Source organism: Neoarius graeffei, chromosome 17 (genome assembly GCF_027579695.1).
Source record: "Neoarius graeffei isolate fNeoGra1 chromosome 17, fNeoGra1.pri, whole genome shotgun sequence".
Classification (NCBI taxonomy): domain Eukaryota; kingdom Metazoa; phylum Chordata; class Actinopteri; order Siluriformes; family Ariidae; genus Neoarius; species Neoarius graeffei.
In genome coordinates, this window is record NC_083585.1 from 36,060,048 (window position 1) to 36,080,296 (window position 20,249).

Here is a 20,249-nt window from a genome sequence, read left to right on the forward strand (position 1 = left end):
TGAATGATGATTATCAGGCTGCGTAATCTTAGTTTTTCCGAGCTGTAGCTGCGTTGTTTAGACAGCAATAACGTACAGTATTGAAATTGCATGTGACTTTACCCTAGGTGGAAGTAACACAGCTCTAATGCTGTGAAGATGGGCACGTGCACACGTGCACATTCTCTGTGTGTGTCTCTCTCTCTCTCTCTCTCTCTCTCACACACACACACACACACACACACACACACACACACACACACACATATATACACACACACACGTAAAATGAGAGAGCTGTTGTGCAATTGACCGTACAAGTAGATTTAACAAGAAATCAGAGCTCTCTCTTTACAGACTGCCAAAAGCTAAAGAGAAGCAAATTGAGGTAGTATAAATGTTTGAAAGTTTATTCAGAAAAGGCCTATTTGTTATTGATCATTTTTAATAAAAGGAATATTTTAGTTAATAAGCCATTTTATTTTTTTCGCGGTCCGGTTTCCATCAAATCCTGCGCTCTGATTGGCTGGCAAGCGGTCCCCAGTTACGGACCCCAGTTACTGACCTCTGGCGACTTGCTTGTTCACAACAACAAACATGGTAGCAATTTTTGTCAATATTTATTTTCGCATTTCTTGGGAGAATAGCATGAATTTTACATAATGGATGGTGATAACGACAGTCTTCACAGTGAAATCGAGTTTTACTATCCTGAGGAAGAAGAAATAAAAGAAAACATTTCAGGAGAAAGCTAAAAACCTGTAACTGTTGCTAACGCCGAGCAAAAACATGGCTGAATCCTGAATGACTCAATTTTGTATAAATGGGGGACTGCATAAGCGGCAAAATGTAGTTTTTTCCCTGCCATGGAAGTGCACTTGTATACCGAGGAGGAAGCCATTTGCATTACAGCCGTGAATGAGGATTCAAAATGGCGGCTTGCCTCGGCTCGGTTTTCCCTTTCGGGTGCTCTCGTTTTCTGTTAGAATTTGGTAAAGAAAAATATAAATATATTATTTACCAGCTTAAGGTTGGTCCATATGGTGAAATACCGTGACCTCGGCCTTGAATACTGACCTCGGCCCAGAGGGCCTCGCTCAGTACTTTCAAGACCTCGGTCACGGTATTTCACGATATGGACCTCCCAGCTGGTAAATAACATATATTTTTGAGAGTTAAAATCGACCGCAAAGTTGGCATTCGAGCTGCCCCGCTGAGCCAGCCAGCCCTGAGCGCGTGACGTCACAGCAGGAACCGGTTTTAAGGCCGAGGCCTTTTACAGCTATAGACCAAAGTCATATGAATAAAAATTTACGGTGAAAGTAAGAAATGCCGTTACCGACCTACTCAACTAAGACTGATTTGACTTCATTGATTGTGGGTTGACTCTCATTAAAACAGGATAGGTGTTATAACTTATGCAACATGCATGTACATGCATGCATTTTCACTGATAAAACGTAAAAGGCGAATTAAATAATCAGATGAACTGAGACAATCACATTCTGAAGCAAATTAAATAAGCTTATACTGGTAACTTAAACACACAATACAAGTTACATGTATTAATCTAAATGCAGGTAAACGAGTTGTGTTTGTTTTGTATCCAAATGAGAGTCGGAGCTTACCCGTCTGTGTTCTCGCTTCTTGAAGGCCGATCTTATGGCAGATTGTTTTTGAAACAATCTGACTTTCAGTTGTTCGTTCAGTTCTCCGTTCATTCGCTTCTTCCACGTAAGGGCGAGACGGCAGCAATATCCAGCGGAGAAATCAGACGGCTGCTCCACTCATTCTCCATTTTCTCCATACTGTGTGTTCCGCCATTACTGCTCGGTTCAGGCAATTACTAAAACCCAGGATGGAACGGGATATCACCAGTTTTAGCAACAACCGCAGGGAGGTCACTGCTCAAGCGATATGTCTCGTTCCGTCCTGGGTTTTACCAACAACCCTCGGCTCACACTCCGGGAGAACTGGTGCAACTGAACTTGCTTTCCTTTTTTAAAAAAATAAAATGAATGCTTTATTTTTCTTGTGGTTTTCTTTAATTGTTGGTACTGCACCCTCTTTCAATACAGGCTTCTAGCCAACGCTCTTCAACAGATCAGGGGTTTCGTATAAGTCTTCAGTAAAATGTGCAGAGCAGAGGAGAGACCACTTCGTAGGTGCCCAATGTGCCTGTGAACTTCTTGCAAAACGCGTCCAAATCTTCGCAGTTTGAACATTCTTGGCCCATGAATACAACGTAAAGCCACCTTCTGTCGTGTTGCTGGCACATCTACGTGGCCTAGCGATTAATTGGCTCAAAATGGAGGATCGGAGTTGCAGTCAGCTCTGTTTTTTAGTCTAGTGGAAATGGCGATGAGACCGATAGACTTCCTGCTGTGACATTACGGACGTCAAGGTCATTCACTCAGACCGCTACCTATATGAATCACTTTAATTGTAAAAATTACTATTTTAGATTTATTGTTAATGCTTAAAACTATTCCTGTGCCATTCTTGAGGTCTCACGGCATTTATAAACGAAAGTGAGGCCATGGCTCTGCATATGTTTTAACGCTTCAGTGTTTCAGAATGTAAGCACATGTTCAGGCACAAAATACAACCCCGATCCCAAAAAAGTTGGGACAAAGTACAAATTGTAAATAAAAATGGAATGCAATGATGTGGAAGTTTCAAAATTTCATATTTTATTCAGAATAGAACATAGATGACATATCAAATGTTTAAACTCAGAAAATGTGTCATTTAAAGAGAAAAATTAGGTGATTTTAAATTTCATGACAACACATCTCAAAGTTGGGACAAGGCCATGTTTCCCACTGTGAGACATCCCCTTTTCTCTTTACAACAGTCTGTAAACGTCTGGGGACTGAGGAGACAAGTTGCTCAAGTTTAGGGATAGGAATGTTAACCCATTCTTGTCTAATGTAGGATTCTAGTTGCTCAACTGTCTTAGGTCTTTTTTGTCGTATCTTCCGTTTTATGATGCGCCAAATGTTTTCTATGGGTGAAAGATCTGGACTGCAGGCTGGCCAGTTCAGTACCCGGACCCTTCTTCTACGCAGCCATGATGCTGTAATTGATGCAGTATGCGGTTTGGCATTGTCATGTTGGAAAATGCAAGGTCTTCCCTGAAAGAGACGTCGTCTGGATGGGATCATATGTTGCTCTAGAACCTGGATATACCTTTCAGCATTGATGGTGTCTTTCCAGATGTGTAAGCTGCCCATGCCACACGCACTAATGCAACCCCATACCATCAGAGATGCAGGCTTCTGAACTGAGCGCTGATAACAACTTGGGTCGTCCTTCTCCTCTTTAGTCTGAATGACACGGCGTCCCTGATTTCCATAAAGAACTTCAAATTTTGATTCGTCTGACCACAGAACAGTTTTCCACTTTGCCACAGTCCATTTTAAATGAGCCTTGGCCCAGAGAAGACGTCTGCGCTTCTGGATCATGTTTAGATACGGCTGCTTCTTTGAACTATAGAGTTTTAGCTGGTAACGGTGGATGGCACGGTGAATTGTGTTCACAGATAATGTTCTCTGGAAATATTCCTGAGCCCATTTTGTGATTTCCAATACAGAAGCATGCCTGTATGTGATCCAGTGCCGTCTAAGGGCCCGAAGATCACGGGCACCCAGTATGGTTTTCCGGCCTTGACCCTTACGCACAGAGATTCTTCCAGATTCTCTGAATCTTTTGATGATATTATGCACTGTAGATGATGATATGTTCAAACTCTTTGCAATTTTACACTGTCGAACTCCTTTCTGATATTGCTCCACTATTTGTCGGCGCAGAATTAGGGGGATTGGTGATCCTCTTCCCATCTTTACTTCTGAGAGCCGCTGCCACTCCAAGATGCTCTTTTTATACCCAGTCATGTTAATGACCTATTGCCAGTTGACCTAATGAGTTGCAATTTGGTCCTCCAGCTGTTCCTTTTTTGTACCTTTAACTTTTCCAGCCTCTTATTGCCCCTGTCCCAACTTTTTTGAGATGTGTTGCTGTCATGAAATTTCAAATGAGCCAATATTTGGCATGAAATTTCAAAATGTCTCACTTTCGACATTTGATATGTTGTCTATGTTCTATTGTGAATACAATATCAGTTTTTGAGATTTGTAAATTATTGCATTCCGTTTTTATTTACAGTTTGTACTTTTGTCCCAACTTTTTTGGAATCGGGTTTGTATGTTTCGAGACAGTGACACAGCATCACGTCTCTGTGCTGGGACAGACATAAGTGGTGTGGCTGAGTGTTTTGATTTAAAGTCACAATTTTACTTCATGTGAGACGAGAAACAATATCAACGGCTTGTTTTGCCATTCCCTCTCAGCTTCTGCATCACACACGTATTTAGATATCAATTAACCACACAAATCACTGTGTGTGTGAGAGAGAGAGATGGCTCAAGTATACTTCAAGGGATGTGGCTCAAATTTTGTCCTGTCTGCGTGTTGCATGTGTGAAACCGAGTGTACAGTATACACCGATCCAGTAGTGGTAGCATGTATGCCTCGAGCTTGTGCGCTGATGCGTCTGCAAAATTGAGTATACAGTACCGTACTTTGGAGAGACCCTTGCATGCTTCTGCAGAAGTATACTTGGGGTGTGTGTGTGCGTACGCTAGGGTGCATCAGTTGCCCCCTAAAAATGAAAAGTTCCTCCGATCATGATGCATTTTTGTTTTTATGTTCCTTTTGGTAAGAAAACACACTGGGTGAAATATTTTGACAAAATTCAAAAGTTTAATGGTGGCACCAGGAGCTCAAAGTTATGGAAAAAGCTGCTATTTTATGACTTTTATGACAAAATTTCAATCGCTTTTCATGAAACATTATGGCACCTTTATAGAGTATACCAAGTATCTTAGATACACATTTTTAGTACATATTCTAAATATATTATCAAGCACAGTTTGAGTTTTAGCTGTTCATTGAATCATTGTTCAACTACTTTTAAACAATGCAAATGTATTATGAATCACATTAATGGTTCTCAATCCCTTGCAAAGGTTCTTAACATGATCTCTGGCTCACAAGAAATCAATAAATGGAGTCCAACGTTGTGATTCAAACCTTACGCGAAAACATAAAATAAGTGTTTTTTGGCAAAAAATGAACCTCATGGTGCCACCATTAGACTTTTGAATATGGTCCAAAAATTTTACAGGATGTCTTTATTGGTGAAAAGGAACACCCAAACACAAATGCATCAGATTTTATGAAAGTAAGGGCAACTGATGCACCCTAGTGTGCGCGCGCCTGGCCTCTCCTGTTCCTCAGTAACAGACAGAATGATTCTATGTGTAGACGAGGTGCTGGTGGAACCAGGCAGACGTGTCTGTGGTTCTTCTTTTCCTTTACTCCTCTCTCTCCGTTAAACATGTTAAAAAGATTATACACATGTCTCAAGCCCCTTAACCTGAGCAACAGATAACGAGATCTGTTGCTCAGGCTAAGGGGCTTTACACCTGATTACTGTGCACGTGCGATGATTGGGGGGGAGTGAAAGTGTGTTCTGTTTTTCTGTCGCTCTTCGAAAATAATCAAAGTATGCAACATTTGGTTTAAACCAAAAAGATTAAATGGACTGCAGACTTGTTTAATACTGAATTCCTGAAGGCACCGGTGTCCGGAGTAATGAGTCATGAGGGCTTTCCCTCTCTCGCCACACCTAATTAAGTATGCACAGCCTGTTAACAAAGACTGGGGTTGTTAAGCTGTTATTTTAATCAAGCTGGCCGTGTGAACTCACTCACTGTTGTTCTACAAACCTGTTTATTTCGCTTATGTTTATATTGTAGGGAAATGTGAGTGTAAATTTTGTAAAGCACAATTATAGATCATTTAAGGAGCACAGCAGGCATCAGCGAAGGTCACCGTTCAGTTTAGTGTACGGATTTTATAGTTTGAAAATGAATAATGCCTCTCATTTGGGAATAAAAGCTCACATTCAGTATGATGTTTGAGTAGATTTCTATCCCATGGCCCACCTCTACTCTGTAGTTCCTCTGTCGCTAAAAGTTCGGGGGAGGGGCGGAGTGGTCTGCCGTGTGTGTGTGTGTGTGTGTGTGTGTGTGTGTGAGAGAGAGACTGAGAATGAATCTTGAGTGGTGGATTTATGAAAGACAAGCAGACTGCGAGAGAAAGAGAGAGAGGTTGCAGGTATGGACGTGCTGCTCGTTCCTCTTCAGAAACAAGCAGGTAACTACAACGGAGCCTTGTGTAGGCAGATCATTGCAGCCAAACACTTTCAGGGTTACTCTGTGTTCAGTCTTATAACGTATGGAAGCTGTGTATGAAATCCTTTTGCGGCTTGCACTCTAAATATTTTGGGAACTGCCGTTTCACGTTGTTTGCGCTTTTATCTGCTTGTTTTGTTGTTTTTGAGAAGTCGGTGATAAAAGTATGGGTTATTTTGTTCCTGAAGATGTCATTTAAATGTATAGATGTGTAATATAGGCTGTGTGTGAGAGTGAGCGCATGTGTGTGCGCACGTGTGAGTCTGCTAAGGCCGAAGCTCAGCTGTATTCAAATGAAGCTCTGCTTATTGTTATTCTATAGAGCCCAGGCTGTGATGCATTCCACTGCTGAGACCCCGGCTGGTGTGTGTGTGTGTGTGCACGCGCGCTTGCTACATATTGAGGACCAGAATGTTTTTTTCCAACAAAGTTAGGACGTTTTTGGGATGTCGGGACATTTTGGCTTGTCCTCACTTCTTGAAAGGGCTGTTTTGAGGGTTAAAACTTCTTAGTTTTAGGGTTCAGGTTAGAATGAGGTTAGGGTTAGGCATTTAGTTGTGATGGTTTGGATAAGGGGCTAGGGAATGCATTATGTCAACAAGTGTCCCCACAAAGACAGAAGTGTGTGTGTGGGTGCTTAGGTCAGCCTCTGTCCCAGCCATGCGCTCAGAAACCCGGCACTCACGTGCCTTCTTTATCATGCACAGCAAGTATTTCAGTTCCATACTGTTAATTTATCCACGTGAAAGTCAGCCTAACACCCTGATGTTCATATCGGTGCCTCAGCGCTGTTGAATGCTCAAATCTAATTGGCCAGAAGATGAATTTAAAAAGGTGTGAGCACAGTGTTGTGGTATAAGAGGAATAAAACCCCACTGGCTGTACTGTTAACTTCAGGGATGATTATTTTTCCTTTATCAGCCACCACCTCATGTTTTATTCCTGACTTCATAACCTTAATCTTTTCATGATGATGATGATGAATTCCCAATCTGCCAAGAACTGAATTCGTGCAGTCATACATGCATTTAAAATGCATAAAAGAATAAACAAATAATTATTTGCTCATTTGGTCTGTAGTTTGAAATGTTGATGTCATTCCTATTCCAGCTGTTGCTGCGGTGTTCCTGATGAGAACTATGACTCATTTTGACAGGGAAGGTAAATTTGATACAACATCCATTCATACAGATAAATGATAACGGGAACTAACTTGTTTTGCAGATTAGGGTGCATCGGTTGCCTCCTAAAAATGAAAAGTTCCTCCGATCATGATGCATTTTTGTTTTTATGTTCCTTTTGGTAAGAAAACACACTGGGTAAAATATTTTTGACAAAATTCACAAGTTTAATGGTGGCACCAGGAGCTCAAAGTTATGGAAAAAGCTGCTATTTTATGACTTCTATGATAAAATTTCAATCGCTTTTCATGAAACATTATGGCACCTTATACATAGAGTATACCAAATATCTTAGATCCACATTTTTAGTACATATTCTAAATATATTATCAAGCACAGTTTGAGTTTTAGCTGTTCATTGAATCATTGTTCAACTACTTTTAAACAATACAAATGTATTATGAATCACATTAACACTTCTCAATCCCTTGCAAAGGTTCTTAACATGATCTCTGGCTCACAAGGAATCAATAAATGGAGTCCAACGTTGTGATTCAAACCTTACGTGAAAACATAAGCGGTTTTTGGCAAAAAAATGAACCTCATGGTGCCACCATTAGACTTTTGAATATGGTCCAAAAATTTTACAGGATGTCTTTATTGGTGAAAAGGAACACCCGAACAAAAATGCAACAGATTTTATGAAAGTGAGGGCAACTGATGCACCCTATTGCAGATGTTTACCGTGAAGCTTAAATTTAATGATGTTGGATTTCTTAACCGTAAGACAGATACAGCTGGAGGCTTTAAGCATGGTGTTCATGTGTTCAGTATTGTCTGATGGCTGATATGAGGCCGGTGCGTGAAATCAATTCCGAGATGTTTGATATGGCTTTCGGTACATTTTACTTTCATTAATTTGGATTTTTGTTAGTTGTTTTGGATGAAAGAAACTAGCAATCGAGCTGAGCAGATGATGGTTAATGGCATTGCTCAATGGCCCACGAGCAGCTTGGGATTGCTGGCATTTCTGATCTTTCCATCAGTAGTCTGGACCCTTAACCACAGCGCTTTTATATAAATGCAGCTAAACAAAGACGTGCCCTGGCAGTGTGCATTTTTATTGTGTTTTTGTGTTTTTACCATTTATTTTATAGTTCGAAGAAGATGGAAGAAAGGTATTACAGCAGAAGGTGACCATTTCTGAGGTATAACTTTCTGTAGGTGTAAGTTGAGATGATGGCGTTCAATATTTGGCCATGTCCATCTACAGGCAGTACTTGGCACAGTCGGTTAAAAACTAGGCCATTATACAGCAGCTAGTGCTCTTTTCCAGGCATAGTCATCTGCCTTGTGAGCAGTGAGTCAAAACTGTGATGAGACGCTTCAGAGAAAGCAAGTATTAATAATAGGGGAGACTTTTGATAAAATAATAGTAGTTGGCTATGACAGGCTGGTTTGGGTATTTCAGAAACAGTTGACTAGTTGTAATTTTTGCACACGCACTCGCGTGCACACAAGTCTCTAGTGTTTTATACAGAATGGTGCGAAAAATAAAACGCATCCAGTGAGCATCAGTTCTCTGGGCAGAAACGCCTCATTGGTGTGAGAGCTCCGAGAGAATAGCCAGACTGGTTTGAGCTGATAGGAAGGCTACAGTAATTCAAATAAGCACTCTTTTTACAATTCTGGTGAGCAGAAAAGCATCTCGTGTCAAACCTTGAGGTGAATAGACTACAACAGCAGGAGTCCATATCGGGTTCCAGTCCTGTCCAGCAAGAACAGGAAGCCGAAACTGCAGTGGGCGCAGGCTCACCCAAACTGGACAGATGACGATTTGGAAAAAGACCAGGCTGTCTCTTCTGTCTGCATGATTTTATGCATTGCTCAGCTGCCACATAATTTACTGACGCTTTTATTTGACATTTTCCTTCATAAATGAATGCGTGTGTATGTGTGTTTTTTATATATCTCACACACTGTATGTATATAAAGCAATTTATTTGGCACAAAAGTCAGGGACAAAACATTTTTACACATTTAAAGCTTGAGAACTAAATTTTAACTGCTTTCAATCAGTTTTTTTTTTTTTTTAAATGGTGTCACTTATCGTCATATTTCCCAGCCCTGTCTGTAGCGTTCATTCATTATTGTCAGCATTTTGCATGACGTTCTTTGTGTAGCCTGTGGGTGTGTATGGTATCTGATGTATGCCCAATGTGTACAGTATTTTTCTCTTTTGTGTGCTCCAAGGCCTATTTGCATCGCTTACATTCATATGCAACAGTCTTGAGGGTATTTGCATTCACATTCAGACACCGAGCCCCTGAGAAAATGAACTCTTTTTGCACTTTAGGCACGTCACAACCACTGATTGCGCGTGTATCCTATTGAGCCACACTGAGCCTTTTCAGTGTTATTGTGCCTCAGCCTCCCACACATGAGCACTTCCAGTCAAATATGCCCTTTTAGATGCATGTTTAGACATGGTCGTGGCTTTTTTTTTTAAAATGTAATCTACAAAAGTGGTTTCTTTTGATTTGTACAGTTCAACTGCAATTTCCCTCAAAACTTTTCTGAGCGCTGACTGAGCTGTCCATCACTGAGCCAGGCTTTCAGGCTAATGGAGCCCGTTTGGTTTAATGTACTGTCAAAATGTCAGAACTGCAGTGCGGTAATTAAACGTAATACTGCTTTTATATTCGTCATAGCCAGCACTCTACTGTGGTGTATAATGAAAGACCTCAACATGATTGTTATTTTTCTGTTTGCAGGTAACATTTCTCTTGTAGCATCGTCCAACTATAGTCCTGTCACCAAGCTCACTTTAGGAGCAGTGAACTCTAATGTCGGAGCACCAGTGGTGAGTTGTCTGCTGGAAAACTGTTTTGTTCATGCAGATGCTTTCAGCTGACAGGCTTGTCTTTAGTCGTGCAGCAACCAAACACCCACCACCAGCAATAATACAGGTTCATAGTAGGGTGCATCAGTTGCCCCCTAAAAATGAAAAGTTCCTCCGATCATGATGCATTTTTGTTTTTATGTTCCTTTTGGTAAGAAAACACACTGGGTGAAATATTTTGACAAAATTCAAAAGTTTAATGGTGGCACCAGGAGCTCAAAGTTACGGAAAAAGCTGCGATTTTATGACACTTATGACACAATTTCAATCACTTTTCATGAAACATTATGGCACCTTATAGAGTATACCAAATATCTTAGATCCACATTTTTAGTACATATTCTAAATATATTATCAAGCACAGTTTGAGTTTTAGCTGTTCGTTGAATCATTGTTCAACTACTTTTAAACAATACAAATGTGTTATGAATCACATTAATGCTTCTCAATCCCTTGCAAAGGTTCTTAACATGATCTCTGGCTCACAAGAAATCAGTAAATGGAGTCCAACATTGTGATTCAAACCTTACGTGAAAACATAAAATAAGCGTTTTTTGGCAAAAAATGAACCTCATGGTGCCACCATTAGACTTTTGAATATGGTCCAAAAATTTTACAGGATGTCTTTATTGGTGAAAAGGAACACCCGAACAAAAATGCATCAGATTTTATGAAAGTGAGGGCAACTGATGCACCCTAGTTCATAGTTACTATATTAATATGTAAATGTGCTGCTTTCATTGGCTCGCTGTTGAGGCCTGTCCTACCTGCAGCATTCAGGATCAAGTACCAGTTTGTTGTCAGTTACATTTTATAAAAAAAATAGATATTAGGGGCCATATATAGCGCTCTCTCTCTCTCTCTCTCTCTCTCTCTCTCATTTGAACAATTGTCTTGATTTTCTTCATGGTCAGTGACAGAATATAAGGGTTTTTATTTCTTTTTCTTGCAGATAACATTTTTTTTTGTTTGTTTTGTTTTGTTTAAGAACTTGAATAAGAAACCAAATATTCACAGTACGATTTGTAGTTTCTTAGATAATTATAGGGGCGGCACAGTGGTGTAGTGGTTAGCGCTGTCGCCTCACAGCAAGAAGGTCCTGGGTTCGAGCCCAGTGGCTGACGAAGTCCTTTCTGTGCGGAGTTTGCATGTTCTCCCCGTGTCCGCGTGGGTTTCCTCCGGGTGCTCCGGTTTCCCCCACAGTCCAAAGACATGCAGGTTAGGTTAACTGGTGACTCTAAATTGACCGTAGGTGTGAATGTGAGTGTGAATGGTTGTCTGTGTCTATGTGTCAGCCCTGTGATTACCTGATGACTTGTCCAGGGTGTACCCCGCCTTTTGCCCGTAGTCAGCTGGGATAGGCTCCAGCTTACCTGTGACCCTGCACAGGATAAGTAGTTATGGATAGCGGATGGATGGATAATTATAAATTAAATAAATTGGCAAAATATGGGGCTGCAGGAAACATGGACTTTTCATTTTGTCCATATTTTGGCAAATGTTTCCAATTTATTCAGAGATGATGTGGGTATGAGTAGACATGGCTCTGTATAGAATGGCTACATCATTTGGCTACCTAGGGCTGGAATATGTACAGTCTTCAGAACCATTAGCACACTTTTTGAGTAAAATTAATGTATCGGGGCTTCAGAGTGGATCAACAGCCAAGCATTGGTGCCGTGGTTGGCAGATTGCAAGTTTGAATCTCGATGATGCCACCGAGCTCATGTATACGGAAAAAGGCAGTTAGTGATGTATCCTTCAAAATGATGCAATGGAAGCAGATTCTGTCTCTCACCCTCTCTAGTTGGCAAGTTTTGTGTGATGGAGAGAATGAGCTTGTGATTAGGAATTGGCAAATGAGAAAATGAAGTAAAAAAAAAAAAAATCGTGCATAAAACTGACCCAGTAATCTACATTTTCCATTTGAACAACTACTCGTCATCCTGTAGTGATGCACATAATTCGCGTCATTTAAAAAGACTGCATGCAAAGCCATGATACTTTGTGAATAATATTGTGGTGGGTAATACACGATGTTTCAAAAATTTCGATATCGTTTCACAATCTAATAACTTTGCCAGTTCTCATTCAGCTGACCTCAAATTTTAACAGCATGTGTGGAAATGGATCAAAATTTTGTTTTTATCTTTTTAGGTATAGAAATGGCATTCACTGGAAAAGAGAGTGTGTGTGTGTGTGTGTGTGTGTGTGTGTGTGTGTGTGTGTGTGTGTGTGTGTGTAAGAGTACGCTTGAACACAGTCGAACAAGGCTGTGCAGCGTGCATTTATGAGCGAATTCTCTAAAAATGCACCAACTGCAGTGCAGATTTGGACATGACACAAAAAGTTCAAAGTCGAAGGCTGTTTGTGTGTCTGTCTCAGGCGGCGCGAATGTTGAAAATTTGTGAAATCGTTCATGGAATCTACATACCTTTTTTTTTTTTTTTAATTTCTCATTCAGATTTTGAGGAATAAATCTTATATTGCTCAATATTAAGCCTGTTCAGTTTCATTTGCTTAGACTATGGAGTTTCTGGGATCTGAAATATCATCAAATTTTTTGAAACGCCCTGTACTTTGTGGGTAGTGGTGCTGGGACTGAAATAAAATTGTGCTGCATCCCCTCATAGCTCGAAGTGACATTTAGGTTCCAAATATCCCTGATTTGCATATGTGACAGTCATTTTTGTGCCTGACCTGGGGGTGCCAATAATTCTGGGATTGATTCTTGTTTTGATTTTTAATCCCAGTGATTGTAGAACCCTGTGTGGCCAGCAGGTGGCATTGACACACTGCGATCTGCTTGTGTGCAGTGCCGAGGCACTGAATTATGTATACATGCAGAGTGGAAGTGCAGGGACCGAGGGAGCCGGCAGCAGAGAGGTCAGTGGGGACACAGTGAGGGAGAGCGATGGCGAGGAGGAGGAGGAGCGTGTTTAAAGAGTAAAAAGAGAGAGAGCCCAGATGAGCAGGTGGACAGAACAATACATCATGGAGGAGGTCAGGAAGGAGATTTCTGAAAAACAGGTTCGAGGAGCAGAGGAAACCTCATTTAAGCTTGGTTTGTCGAGAACAGAACTCTGTGTGTTTGGCTCCATTAATGAGCTCGTTAGTGAGGTAGTGATGACACGCGTGACTTCCCATTTACAAGCCCACGGCGCACGTTTGCCAATAGCATGGCCCTCCGTACTGTACGCTAGGCACAGAGATGAAGGAACAGTGAGAGGTGATGATGGAAGGGGGGAGAGAAGGCAGGAAGGGATACATGCAGCATGAAGGTGACTGATGATTCATATAAAATGTCCTTGGTAGGCTGCTGTCCCTGGAGGGTTGATCATAAAACTGTGAATGTAGACCCGAGGTGAGAGAGCAGAGGATGTGGTAGAAGTGGAAATCTGTACATGGCCTATGATTTGATTAGATTTCTATTCATAGTGTCGGGGTATGATTTTATAAAACTATTCTTTATGCATATTAATGCACATTTTATATGGATTAATTTTCTGCATTAAAAAAAAAACACTCAAATAAACATCTTTAAGGTAGTGTAATTCTGCAAACCATTCAAAATTACTTTGACTCCAAAGAGTTAAACAACATATTTAGCATAATAATTTAGCGTCATGGTGATGCAAGTGGTTAGCACGGTCGCCTCACAGCAAGAAGGTTCTGGGTTTGAGCCCAGCGGCCGGCGGGGGTCTTTCTGTGTGGAGTTTGTACGCTCTCCCTGTGTTTGCGTGCGGGTGCTCCAGTTTCCCCCAAAGACATGCGGTTAGGTTAATATGGGACGTCCTTGGGCTGAAGTGCCCTTGAGCGAGGCACCTAACTCTCAACTGCTCCCCGGGCGCTGTTAGCATGGCTGCCCACTGCTCTGGGTATGTGTGTGTGTGCATGTGTGTTCGCTGCTTCAGATGGGTTAAATGCAGAGAGGAATTTCACAAGCGTGTGATGAATAAAGTTCTTCAATAATAATAATCATCATCATTGGTTCATCCATGAAAAACACATTTCATATTTATATTATTTTTAATAAAAAAAATTGCCACTTTTAAAATATGTATCGTACCCTGTGTAAAAGTGCATTGATTAAAAATCTTTCAAGAAACATAATTCATGTAAAAATCTATAGTTTACAATTCCTAGTCTGTGTGTGTGTGTGTGTGTGTGTGTGTGTGTGTGTGTGTGTGTAAAATATACATTTTTTAAAAACATGAGAATATAAACTTCATATCTTTGTACCATCGTGTAATGTTCCTTATATTATTTGGACACATCCACAAAAAAAAAAAAATGCAAGTTGACGAAAAGAATTTTAATTTTGAACTGGTTTGCAATGTTGACATCGTGCGTCTAGTCAGCAGGAAAACACTGGGAATGACCTCATCGGAGTGAAATATCGGGAAATATGTCACTCAGACCCACAATGTGTTTCTTATGAAAAATTTGTTTTTCAACAAGAAGATAAACTTCATATCTTCAAGCTAATGTGTAATTTTCTTATTATATAGACATGCTCACAAAGTACCCACATTTATCAAAGCAATTCCTTGATCTCCTCACAAGTGACATGTATTGGCCCTTTTCCACTACCCTTTTTCAGCTCACTTCAGCTCGCTTCAGCTCACTTCAGCCCGACACAGCTCGCGTTTCAACTACCAAAAACCAGCACGACTCAGCTCGTTTCAGCCCTGCTTAGCCCCTAAAACTCGCACCGTTTTGGAGTGGGGCTGAAGCGAGCCAAGCTGTGCCGAGTGAGGCTGGGGGCGTGAGCAGACACTCCCCTGTGCACTGATTGGTGAGGAGGAGTGTCCTCACATGCCCACACACGCCCCGCGAGCGCGCTGGGATCTGTAAACACCGCAAACCCGGAAGGAGAAGAATTACGAATTACGAGAATTTCTGAAGCCTTATGCGCCTCGCCTCATCTATACGCTCTTGCCAGTATCTGTCCGCGTTGTCGGTGACAACAAGCCACAGCACCAAGACCAGCAACACTAACGACTCCATGTCCTCCATGTTTATTGTTTACTATTCGGGTCGTGAGACTACCGCTTAAAAGCTCACTGATGTCACTGTTTGCGCTGCTTAACGACATCACCTGATGTCCACCCACTTTCGCTAACTCCACCCAATGTGTCCACCCACTTCCAGCCAGCACGGTTCAGCGCGGTTGTAGTCGAAATGCAACTCCAACAGCCCCGCTCAGCTCGACTCAGCACGGCACGGCTCAGCCCAACTCAGCCGCGTTTGTAGTGGAAAAGCGGCAATAGATTTATGATACATACAGGACACTTTTTTCGATGGAATAAAAACATGTATTCTATTCCCTTCTAACAGGTTTCTTTCATTTGGTTTGATAGCATGCAGTATTGTTAGCATATCACTTATCCGATGTGTATGACGTCACTCTACCCAATGGTGAATGAGCGTGCAGTACGGTTTATGATGTTGCATGGTTGTCAAGACAACATGACGTCACATGTCGGAGATGTAAAACTTCTGCACTAGCGAGTGACGGTGACAATTTGTAAACAAACCTGGCCACCAGGTTTGCTTCATTAAATACGGAAGATTTTGAGAGAGTTTTGAAAGAGAAAGACACCCGAAAGGAAAAATAATGATAATAATAATGATGATTGCTTTTTTTCATGGTATAGCATGAGAATATGAATGTCATATCTTTTGTGTTTACATCCTTTTGTATTATTTGGACACATCCCCACACAAAAAAAATACGCAAGCTAATGAAAAGAAGTTTAATTTTGGACCGGTTCACCATAGCATGATATTGAACTCCTCTTTTTTGACTCGTTCAGTATCATGCTCGTTGAATGGAATATATCTGATATACCACTCAACACCAGCCAATATTATTTAAATGTCACAGTTGTAGTTCTCAATGTCCCGGATGTAGTTCATATGAAAAATACGAGTGGTCTATTTCCCAGTGAAATATGTATATAAATAAAGTGTGTGTGTATATATAGATTGAAAGACCCACGTTTCTATATTTGTCTCAAGGTATTCTTATCCTCTTTTCTCTGCCCCTTTCTCTCTCACTTTCTGCAGATTATAAGCACTCCTCAGAGGGTGACTCACCCAGGAAGTATCCTCATCGGCAGCCCCTTCACACCACACACTACACCTGCTGCCATGGTTACACAAGCGTGCCCTCCAGAGGGCAACGAATGGACCCCAGGGTGTGTGCGCTCCCTCCCCTACATAAACACGTCGACTCAACATGCTCATAAATTCCAAGCTGCATGAAAAGTTACAAGAAATAGTGGGATTCTTTAAAGGAATTGTCAGAGATGAACGCTCATGAGATCAGACCTACTGTTAGTAGAACAGCATTTGGGCATTACATTGAAGCATGATACTGCATAATATACCTTTTTCTAGATTCTACACTGAAAAACAAGAGAGGTTCATGATGGCATTGAATGTAAAAGAAGGTTTTGATTCCTTATTGATCACAAATCTTTTAAAGTTTCATAAATGACACCTCAATTTCTCTTTTATAGGAACAAGAAACGAACACATGACTTTATAGACACCTGTTACTCTGACAGGTGAGTGGTAGCTCATCTCATCTCATTATCTCTAGCCGCTTATCCTGTACAGGGTCGCAGGCAAGCTGGAGCCTATCCCAGCTGACTACGGGCGAAAGGCGGGGTACACCCTGGACAAGTCGCCAAGTCATCACAGGGCTGACACATAGACACAGACAACCATTCACACTCGCATTCACACCTACGCTCAATTTAGAGTCACCAGTTAACCTAACCTGCATGTCTTTGGACTGTGGGGGAAACCGGAGCACCCGGAGGAAACCCACGCGGACACGGGGAGAACATGCACACTTCACACAGAAAGGTCCTTGCCGGCCACGGGGCTCGAACCCGGACCTTCTTGCTGTGAGGCGACAGCACTAACCACTACACCACCGTGCCGGCCGGTAGCTCATGTAATATAATTAATTTGCACTAGCAGCGCTGGTGCAAATTGTTACTCTCACTCAGGATCTTTCTATTTTATTATTCTTGTAACATTTTCTAGGATGTTATTTCTCCCTCAGTTTTCAACCAGTCTTCACCAGTTTTCACATGCAGAATACCTCTTGGCTGAATTGCGTTGTTATGACTTGGTGGTGATCCGGATCACCGAACCGGAATGATCCATGAAAAACTGGCTTTTTTTCAATCACTTAACTCTCAATTTTCATGATTTTTTTTTTCTATCAGGTTTTTTTTTTTTTTTCAGCAAAATTACCTTCACCTTCAATTGACAAAGGTCAGCTAGCGCAAATTACTGTGACTTTAGTCACAGTCTCTATCTAGTTAAGGTCCTTCCTTTAAAGCTACGCTAAAGTCTAAAAGTATTGGCAACCTTGGGTTGCTTGAAATTCACCTCTACTATAAAGTGGGGCACTATAAGTACGCAGTGGCCATTTTGCAGTCACCATCCGAATCTCTGAATTTAAACCTCTGCATTTTATCATATGGATAAAATAGAAGAGAGCAGACTATAAGCATGGCCATAAGAATGGGTGCATGTTTCCTTTAAACATTTAATACATGCTATGTATACTATTCTCACTGAGTGCTGTGTGGGGAAAAAATGATTTGAGGCCTTTTAAAAAATATTTGGTCTTGAATTTATGACTTAATATTTAAGCCGAACATACTTTTTTTTTTTGCCTGTATGTGAAGATTCTCAATCATCCAGATCATAGTAAACTGTGGGTGGTAGAAATGGGCAACTGGACTTGCTTGAAGATTCTTGAAAACGTTTCACCTCTCGTCCAAAAGGCTTCCTCAGTTCTGTCTGACTAATAGGGAGTATCAGATATTTATCCTCTCCTGGATCAGAATCAGAATTCTGATGACCAGCTCATCTAAGGTGTCATTGAGGCATCATGTTGGTGTGGGTCACTGGAGGCTGGGTGTGAACGGCGAGTCATTAGGGTGATCAAAGGATTGTCCGTTAGGGTGATCAATGGCAATCTGATATCTGATACTCCCTATTAGTCAGACAGAACTGAGGAAGGCCAAGTTTACATTAGACCGTATCTGTCTCGTTTTCTTCGCGGATGCATTGTCCGTTTACATTAAACCGCCTGGAAACGCCGGGAAACGGGAATCCGCCAGGGTCCACGTATTCAATCTAGATCGTGTCTGGGCCGGTGCTGTGTAAACATTGAGAATACACGGATACGCTGTGCTGAGCTCTAGCTGGTGTCGTCATTGGACAACGTCACTGTGACATCCACCTTCCTGATTCGCTGGCGTTGGTCATGTGACGCGACTGCTGAAAAACGGCGCGGACTTCCGCCTTGTATCACCTTTCATTAAAGAGTATAAAAGTATGAAAATACTGCAAATACTGATGCAAATACTGCCCATTGTGTAGTTATGATTGTCTTTAGGCTTGCCATCCTTCCACTTGCAAGTGGTAAGTGATATGCGCTGGGATCACACACACAGCGGCTCAGTCCCGAATCACTGCTTGTTCACTTCACTCGCGTGCTCTGTGAGCTGTGCAGGGCCGGAGTGCGCACCCTCCAGAGGGCACTCGCTGTTCAGGGCGGAGTGATTTGGAGCGCAGGATGCCTGCGGAGCCGAGCGTATCCGTGTATTGGTGTTGCTGTGTGCACGCGAATCGTGTATTGGCGTTGCTGTGTGCACACTAATCGTTTTAAAAACGTTAATCTGATGATCCGCTGATACGGTCTAATGTAAACCCCACCGAAGCCTTTTGGACGAGAGGTGAAACGTTTTCAAGAATCTTCAAGCAAGTCCAGTTGCCCATTTCTACCACCCACAGTTTTTTGCCTGTACAACTTTATTTACAGAGATTTTATTTTATCTTTGTTAAGAATACTATATGGCTATATATTGATTTAAGTCGTTATTTTCCACTATTAATTGTCATTGGTCATTTAATAATTGAACCGAATATTTGATTCTTATATAAGTCACATCTCAAGTATTTAATGTATTAATATGATGGTGGTGGTGGTGGTGGTGGTGGTATTGCATGTCATTTATGAACCATAAGAATAATATGACACATGTTTGAACCTCTATGAATTTGACTTCAATCGCCTTTATATTAGACTATAGGAAAATGTACATTAAAAAAAAAAACGCTGTCTCTGTAAATAAGCTTCAGTTAGAATGCAGCAACTGGCATGATTACCAGGAAAAGACGATTAGAGCGTGTTACTCTAGTTTTATTCATTTGACATTATCAAAGCGGGGCGGCACGGTGGTGTAGTGGTTAGCGCTGTCACCTCACAGCGAGAAGGTCCGGATTCGAGCCCCGTGGCCGACGAGGGCCTTTCTGTGCGGAGTTTGCATGTTCTCCCCGTGTCCGTGTGGGTTTCCTCCGGGTGCTCCGGTTTCCCCCACAGTCCAAAGACATGCAGGTTAGGTTAACTGGTGACTCTAAATTGAGCGTAGGTGTGAATGTGAGTGTGAATGGTTGTCTGTGTCTATGTGTCAGCCCTGTGATGATCTGGTTACTTGTCCAGGGTGTACCCCGCCTCTCGCCCGTAGTCAGCTGGGATAGGCTCCAGCTTGCCTGCGACCCTGTAGAACAGGATAAAGCGGCGAGAGATAATGAGATGAGATAATGAGACATTATCAAAGCATTCACTCTAGTTGTATTCATCATGTCATAAGTAACATTCTTGCATCCATGTGCTCTGTTTTAATATTGTAGCTCTTATTCAAAATGGATGTAAAATGGAAAATGTTGCATGTAAATAGGTTATTATTCTGTGTTATGTGGCGCTTTATTTACAGTAGTCAGCCACTTGTGCAGCAAACTGGTCCATTCCTATATAAAATAATCTATAATGATGAATCTCAAGTAGCTGAATGTGATGTAGTGTTTAATAACTCTGTGTGTTTTAGGGATGGACTGTGCTCCAGTGACTCCTCAAGGTATGCAAGCTCTGCTCTCACTGCAGTCATATCA

General features: G+C 41.5%; 1 protein-coding gene across 1 annotated transcript in view; it reads left to right on the plus strand.

The window, feature by feature from the left end:
- Positions 1-20,249, plus strand: part of tfdp2 (transcription factor Dp-2) — an 88,451-nt gene that overhangs the window by 42,513 nt on the left and 25,689 nt on the right. Inside the window, exons 4-7 of the mRNA XM_060944118.1 lie at positions 10,135-10,223; positions 16,335-16,465; positions 16,790-16,837; positions 20,186-20,215. Of these exons, the coding sequence (XP_060800101.1) occupies positions 10,135-10,223; positions 16,335-16,465; positions 16,790-16,837; positions 20,186-20,215 (298 nt within the window). The remainder of the gene's footprint in view (positions 1-10,134; positions 10,224-16,334; positions 16,466-16,789; positions 16,838-20,185; positions 20,216-20,249) is intronic.